This window comes from Sinocyclocheilus grahami, unplaced genomic scaffold, assembly GCF_001515645.1.
Source record: "Sinocyclocheilus grahami isolate Dianchi unplaced genomic scaffold, SAMN03320097.WGS_v1.1 scaffold998.1, whole genome shotgun sequence".
Taxonomy (NCBI): Eukaryota; Metazoa; Chordata; class Actinopteri; order Cypriniformes; family Cyprinidae; genus Sinocyclocheilus; species Sinocyclocheilus grahami.
The window spans coordinates 219,541-228,191 of record NW_015506177.1 but is presented as its reverse complement, the minus strand read 5'-3'; the positions used below and the strand labels follow the sequence as shown (position 1 = coordinate 228,191).

Sequence of the window (8,651 nt, the reverse complement as noted above, 5' to 3'; positions counted from 1 at the left end):
TATATATATATATATATATATATATATATATATATATATATATATATATATATATATATATATATATTTGTGTATTACTTGTATGTATTGTATTACTTAATGAATGTAATGAAGTGGTCCTTTTTAATGTTCTGCTTAATAGATTAATATAAATCTATAAAGCTAGAAATGTTTCTTTCATATATTGGAATAGACAAACTATTAGCTAATAATTATTATATAACATTACTTAATAATGAATGTTACTGTGAAATGGTTCTTTTGTTATTAGATTATTTTTTATTATATACTGTAATAGATATATGGAAATTATGATGTTCTATTCTGCTCCTTTACAGATTATTAATGTACATTTAATCATAATATTATGATACAAATATTTTGTTTTATTGGTATATTTGGACAAACTATGATCTGTTAAGCATTTTAAAATATTTGTATTATATATTTTTATTATTAATGAATGATATTAAATGGATATATTCTACTGGTTAACAGATCATTAATGTACTGTACATGTACGTAGATATAAATGTTTTGTATTATTCATATATTTGAATAGACACAAACTATTAATTTGCTAATATTAGAATTAATATTTCATATATTATACTACTTATTAATGTTATGAATTCTGTTCAATTCTATTCTATTCTGTTCTATTTTCTATACTTCATCCTGCAGGCAGCACCACGCAGCCCCACATCAATATTCCTCCGTCTTTGATTTTGTGTCAGAGATTTATTCCATCAAGATCCTCATTATAGATTTGACTGAATTCTTTTTCCACTCATGCATACAGTGTTTCTTCCCCTGGCAGACCAAAACAGAACACACTCACAGACTCTCTCTCTCTCTCTGTATTGCAATTTCTTTTTTTCTGTCTCTCACACTTTCATTGTTTCTCTTCATTTCCCTGGAATTAAAAATGTTTGGATCATCCAACTGAGGGCGTCATCTGTCTAAAAATCTATGGATATGGTATTTGATAAAAATCTAAAAATCTAAAATCTCTCTAAAAATGTCACGTCTGCTCTGAAGATGATGACGATACAAAATGGGGCAAGACAGACTCTGATCCCTCTCCCTTGAGTCCCAGGGGTTGATAGGCAGATGCTATCCCAGAGATCTACATGTGACGTAAACTGATAACCAGCTGTGATATCGTGTATTTCTTTTCAATACCAGATAAAAGCCCATCACGTGTGTGTTTATCGCATCATACATTCTGGGAAATAATCATTAAAATGCACATCTGCATGTGTCATTTAATGCACAGGCTCATTGTGCACATCGCTAATGAATCATTTGAGATCCGCTGCATGAAAATCTGTTGCTTTTGAGGCAGGATTGCAGTGTGTGGCGTGAAACAGAGAAGAAAAAAAAGATGGATGAGGGGTCGCGGAAAGATAATGCAGTGTGTCACAATGCTGTCAGCCGCGCTCATTCTACTTCTCCCACCGTGACCTGTTTCCTCTCTGGCCGTGCTTCCCAAGACGCCTGACTCCAGCACATGTCTGGGAGATTCTCACGTGGCAAGATTCCACGGTCTCTAAGTCCCATCAGTGGAGAGGAGGGACCGGCAAACTGTCTGGCTGCTGGATAAAGCCGAGAGATACGGGAGGAGAAAAGAAGCATTTGGCTCTGTCTTTAAACTAAATGGTGGACATGTGGTAATGTTGGCCCAAGCCAAAGGAGACAGAGAGATTCAATTCTCCAGTGTGGCATACTCGCTCTACACCCTTGATAAATACAACAATGTTAAATGTCCAATCGCTCTTTCTGCAATAGTGATTGAGCCAAGTTTTAAAACTGGCAAGTGAAACAGGGAATTGAGAGCCATGCTGACTGACCCATGGTTAGCAGGTCCTACGAACAGGATTTAAAAGCTGTCAATTAAATCTCCTTCTACTGCCATTAACAAGTTTGTACATGTTGTTTGTTTTTTTATTTTTTTATTTTTTATAAATGTGGCCCACAAGTCAGGTTGAATGGAAAGGGATGTCAGCGCAGATGGGCTTGAGATGTGTTTGTTGATTTTCTGTCCATCAGAGGACAGGTGAACTTTTTCCACCTCAACCTTTCGATGTGCAGGTCAGCATCTTTAACACACATGCCCTCTAGAAAACATTCAGTTAGTACTGGACATGTTCATTGTATCATACATGGATTTTTACTGTGTGAGCATGTTTGTGTGTTTTTCCTTTCAGTATTGCCCAGAGGCAGTCATACAGTAAATACTGAGCTTCGTACTTAAAATTTTACATATCCATTAGCCTGTGATTAGTCTACTTTCCATCTGTTTCTGTTTCTTTTTTTTTCTTTTTTTTACTATTATCATTAAGTCTAGTCCAGTTTATACAGTAGTTTATTCTGGTCAAGAAACACCCACTTAGAGCAAACCAATCACAGTTTAGGGGCAGATAATAAACCAGTGTGGGCATAATTTTTGAAAGTATTATGTTGTTTCATAAATATATTTCAAAAAGTGAAGCCAAATATACAGTTCTTCTTGTGAATGTTGAGATTATTTGCTAATTTGCACATCAAATCTTTAAAATGATGCTAACCAAATTGAGTTATTTTGTCCTTAAGTTCAATTAAGTAAGATTTGTTTTAAAGAAATTAAATTTGTTCAGCAATGATGCATTAAATTGATCAAAAGTGACATTTAGTAAAGACATTTAAAATGTTACAAAAGATTTTGCTTTCAAATGATTGCTGTTACTATTCAAATGCTGTTTGAACTTTTTTCTTAAAGAATTCAGAAAAAAAACGGTTTTGAACGTTGATAATGATAAGAATGTAGAAACATTTCTCGAGCACCAAATCAGCATATTAGAATGATTTCTAAAGGATCATGTGACACTGAAAACGCTGAAAACAGTTATTTTAAATTGTGAGATTTTTTCACAATATTGTTATAGCATTTTTGATTAAATAAGTGCACCCTTGTTGAGCATAAGAGACTTCTTACTGACCTTATACTTGAATGGTTGTGTATATTTACTGTACTTGTGTAAATCCTACTAGCACTTTGTACATGTTGTTTGTTTTTTTATTTTTTTATTTTTTATAAATGTGGCCCACAAGTCAGGTTGAATGGAAAGGGATGTCAGCGCAGATGGGCTTGAGATGTGTTTGTTGATTTTCTGTCCATCAGAGGACAGGTGAACTTTTTCCACCTCAACCTTTCGATGTGCAGGTCAGCATCTTTAACACACATGCCCTCTAGAAAACATTCAGTTAGTACTGGACATGTTCATTGTATCATACATGGATTTTTACTGTGTGAGCATGTTTGTGTGTTTTTCCTTTCAGTATTGCCCAGAGGCAGTCATACAGTAAATACTGAGCTTCGTACTTAAAATTTTACATATCCATTAGCCTGTGATTAGTCTACTTTCCATCTGTTTCTGTTTCTTTTTTTTTCTTTTTTTTACTATTATCATTAAGTCTAGTCCAGTTTATACAGTAGTTTATTCTGGTCAAGAAACACCCACTTAGAGCAAACCAATCACAGTTTAGGGGCAGATAATAAACCAGTGTGGGCATAATTTTTGAAAGTATTATGTTGTTTCATAAATATATTTCAAAAAGTGAAGCCAAATATACAGTTCTTCTTGTGAATGTTGAGATTATTTGCTAATTTGCACATCAAATCTTTAAAATGATGCTAACCAAATTGAGTTATTTTGTCCTTAAGTTCAATTAAGTAAGATTTGTTTTAAAGAAATTAAATTTGTTCAGCAATGATGCATTAAATTGATCAAAAGTGACATTTAGTAAAGACATTTAAAATGTTACAAAAGATTTTGCTTTCAAATGATTGCTGTTACTATTCAAATGCTGTTTGAACTTTTTTCTTAAAGAATTCAGAAAAAAAACGGTTTTGAACGTTGATAATGATAAGAATGTAGAAACATTTCTCGAGCACCAAATCAGCATATTAGAATGATTTCTAAAGGATCATGTGACACTGAAAACGCTGAAAACAGTTATTTTAAATTGTGAGATTTTTTCACAATATTGTTATAGCATTTTTGATTAAATAAGTGCACCCTTGTTGAGCATAAGAGACTTCTTACTGACCTTATACTTGAATGGTTGTGTATATTTACTGTACTTGTGTAAATCCTACTAGCACCAGCCAATAAGATCGCAACTGTCCATTTCAGCCAGGTGTTATCATGTTTGTGTGCAGTATGCTTCAGGCGGTCAGTCAGCAGACTGTAGGCGTCCGCCTGAGGCTTAGACCTTTCCACTGATGTCATCTGTCTGTTTGTTTGTTCCTTCTCACAGAGCCACATCAAGAAAAGGCATGTCATTCAGCACAGCCAGACCCAGTGACGCGAACCTGTGGGACATCACTCTGGAACCTGGGAGAGGAAGTGATGCCCAAACCATTACTGTGACCTGCCAGAAGAAAAGCACATTTACTAGCAAAAGGCAAGCCGTCGCTGCATCATCTCATTGTTTTTAGAAACCACTGAACCGCAGGCTCTCCCTAGTTCACATTTCATTGCTAAAAAGCTTTTTCTGCCCTTGCACATCGCCAGATGTGGACCGTTTCCTCTGAAACTGTGAGAATTAAGTGACAGATTGCAAAATAATTTTTTGACAGAGAAAAACAACCTTCTAATTTATTTCCCTCCCCCACCCCCCCATTGTTCAGGTACTAACAGATGTTCAGACAACCTGTTCGCCTTAGGATGGTATTTTGAATGAAAATGAAATACCATCTTTTACTGGTTAAAAAGGTACAGACACTTATTAAGCACAGAAAGCAGCTTCAGAGAAAAACTCGCCACTTTGCGATTTCATGATTAATGGCACAAATCAATTCCATAGCGTTAGGTATTCATGTGGAAAGCAACTGAAAATAACTTCATAAAAATGTGATATCTTTCCATCACCTCAGCTGCTTGTATTCACAGAAAACATACAACTCCTCCACTATTATTAAGAAGAATGAGCTCTTGAGTTTGTATTACCTATGTGCATCTAAGCTGGGGAGCGATTGGCTTGGTTTTCATATAAAGAGTTTTGAGTGTTTCTGGATCCAATTCAAATGCGTCTCAAAAACTGTGAGCATCTTGTTAATAAGAGCCTCCATCTGGGTGTCATATTTCTTTTGGTCTCATCGGCTCTTGTTCAGTGTCCATGGCAATGGCTTCTCATTATTATTGCAGAGTATAGCATGTATCATGTACTGTTCTATAATATAGTGAATACTATATATACTATAGTCCTAGCAGCTTGTAACACACTTATACTTTTTAGTATTGATTACTTTAGATTTACAGGAAGCAGAAGTAATAATGATTAATTAATTCATTGGATTATTACATTTAATTTTAAGTTTTGCGGCTTTTGTTCCATGTGTTTTAACGCTGAAGTCATATAGTGTACTAGTACAGGTTGGCAAATTAATTAAAAAAGCAGATACTGTATGCTTTTCAATGTTTTTTTTAAGTGTTTTTAAATTAACACTTATTCTCACCATGACAATTATTTGGTCAAAATACAGTTAAAACAGTAATATTACCATTTAAAATAGCTCTAATTAAATTAAATTACATTTCAGCAGTCATTACTTTAGTCTTCAGTGTCACGGGATCTTTCAGAATGCATTATAAAATGCTGATTTGGTGAAACATTTCTTATTATTCTATTCTTATTATCAAGAAACATTTATTATTATCAGTGTTGAAAATAGTTGTGCTGCTGCATAGTATTTTTTGGAAACCAAAATGCTTTTTTCAGGATTCTTTGACAAATAGAAATTTCAAAAAGAATTATAAATGTCTTTACTGTCTCTTTTGATCAAATTAATCAAATTAAATCTTACTGAGTAGGGTGACCATACGTGCCATTTTCCCAGGACGCGTCCTGGCCAGGATTTCTATATTGCCAAAAATATCTAGGTTTTGGCTTTGTTTGCGTGTGCAGACCGATCGGTGCATGACATCAAAATACCTCGAAAGCATTTTGAAAGCATAAGGAACCGTCTGTATGATATTTTGATGTCATACACTGATCGGTCTGTACACGCAAACAAAGCCAAAACCTAGATATTTTAGGCAATATAGAAATCCTGGCCAGGACGCGTCCTGGGAAAATGGCACATATGGTCACCCTATTACTAAGCCCAAACTTTTAAATAGTGATGAAGTAAAATTATTGATGACCCATCTTGCACTTGCATATATAACAGTTTGGTACAATCATATACTCTTAAAAATGAGAAACCACATAATACCACCTGTCTCTGACTAGCATTAGCAAGTAGCAGATGATGGCTGAGATGTAAACGAAAGGCCACTGGCTATTTTTTAAAGGGACAAGCCCTTACTTCTTCACAACAGGAAATCAGTACAGGATCAAGTTATTTCACTTGTTCACTGAATCATGTTAAGACCGTAATTATATTGTCTTTTACGCTGAATTCAATTTTTCAAACTATAGTAGCTCAACAATGAGAGCTGTCACCAGCTGCCATTCAGCAAGCAGTATCTTCCTGAGTACTTCTCTCAGCTCCCTTCTTTCCGTGTTTTACAGTGACGACCCACTTATCTTTAAACATCCTCAGTGCATCAGTGTGTTAGACCAGCTTAAAGACCAGCACGTTCCACAAGATTAGAGCAGAGATCTCCACATTAACCAGTGAAGAGCCAAATTGCGAGGTTAACGCTGTGCTGGGAAGCACTTAACACAGCATAGTGATGATGGGTCATGACTCTCTTGACTTTTCACCCCTTATCCTTTAACAATGGTCTTGAAAGCAAAAATCTGATTGCATCATTTAAGACAATATAGTATAAAGATTTGCAGAGTTTTGAATCAAATGGATCTGTCCACTCTGGGAAAGCATTTTAATTATCGCAGATACCAACTTTTCTGATGCTTTCAAAGCTTCCTTTTACGTGAGAGCTTCAGCATGCCGTATACAAATGCATGAACTGTAAGAAGTTGTATAAAAGTTTGATTTCTGTAAGTTATATAAAAGCACTTTAGCAAAGCAAGTTCCAGCTGAAAGGCCCGGTGTGAGCTTATTCATGCAATGAACCTGATATGCTCATTAGAATGCTGAGTGTTTTAATGTTACTGAAGTGGATGAGAAGCTCCATCTCTCCTGATGGCGGATTGTGCTTTCATTATTAAGATTCCACACTGTCCTCTTTGACTCTGTATGTCTCTTTTGACCCAGAAAATGAATTTAAGTCACTTGTTGCAGAGATTGGGATGTGACTGTGTCCTGATGTTGTATTTACAGAGGTCTGCTGGAGGTCTTGCAGATGGACTTTGAGACGGAGGAGCAGAGTGATCAGTTAGAGAGCCAGATGATCACGTGGCGATTAGAGCTGCCTGGAAACATGATCCGGGATGAAGGAACCATGAGAATTTACACCATTCAGAGAGACTATGTGGGAATAGCACCACTGATCACGGTTGGGAGTGTTTGTTTTTACTTTTGAGCAATTTCCTTTGTGTTATGATCACATGGAACTATTCTTTTCAAACTAAAGTTCACCCAAAATAAAATAAAATTCTGTCATTACTTACTATATATACTGTGTATATACAGTGGGTACGGAAAGTATTCAGACCCCCTTAAATTTTTCAGTCTTTGTTATATTGCAGCCATTTGCTAAAATCATTTAAGTTAATTTTTTTTCCTCATTAATGTACACACAACACCCCATATTGACAGAAAAACACAGAATTGTTGACATTTTTGCAGATTTATTAAAAAAGAAAAACTGAAATATCACATGGTCCTAAGTATTCAGACCCTTTGCTGTGACACTCATATATTTAACTCAGGTGCTGTCCATTTCTTCTGATAATCCTTGAGATGGTTCTACACCTTCATTTGAGTCCAGCTGTGTTTGATTATACTGATTGGACTTGAATAGGAAAGCCACACACCTGTCTATGTAAGACCTTACAGCTCACAGTGCATGTCAGAGCAAATGAGAATCATGAGGTCAAAGGAACTGCCTGAAGAGCTCAGAGACAGAATTGTGGCAAGGCACAGATCTGGCCAAGGTTACAAAAAAAATTCTGCTGCACTTAAGGTTCCTAAGAGCACAGTGGCCTCCATAATCCTTAAATGGAAGACGTTTGGGATGACCAGAACCCTTCCTAAAGCTGGCCGTCCAGCCAAACTGAGCTATCGGGGGAGAAGAGCCTTGGCGAGAGAGGTAAAGAAGAACCCAAAGAGCACTGTGGCTGAGCTCCAGAGATGCAGTCGGGAGATGGGAGAAAGATGTAGAAAGTCAACCATCACTGCAGCCCTCCACCAGTCGGGGCTTTATGGCAGAGTGGCCCGACGGAAGCCTCTCCTCAGTGCAAGACACATGAAAAAACACCTGAAGGACTCCAAGAGGGTGAGAAATAAGATTCTCTGGTCTGATGAGAACTTTTTGGCCTTAATTCTAAGCGGTATGTGTGGAGAAAACCAGGCACTGCTCATCACCTGTCCAATACAGTCCCAACAGTGAAGCATGGTGGTGGCAGCATCATGCTGTGGGGGTGTTTTTCAGCTGCAGGGACAGGACGACTGGTTGCAATCAAGGGAAAGATGAATGCGGCCAAGTACAGGGATATCCTGGACGAAAACCTTCTCCAGACTGCTCAGGACCTCA

At 36.5% G+C, this 8,651-nt stretch overlaps 1 protein-coding gene across 1 annotated transcript in view; it reads left to right on the top strand.

Moving 5' to 3' along the window:
• LOC107565380 (transmembrane protein 132D-like) overlaps positions 1 to 8,651 on the top strand; it is a 29,455-nt gene that overhangs the window by 6,600 nt on the left and 14,204 nt on the right. The window contains exons 3-4 of the mRNA XM_016250594.1: positions 4,303 to 4,449; positions 7,277 to 7,451. Coding sequence (XP_016106080.1) covers positions 4,303 to 4,449; positions 7,277 to 7,451 — 322 coding nt within the window. The remainder of the gene's footprint in view (positions 1 to 4,302; positions 4,450 to 7,276; positions 7,452 to 8,651) is intronic.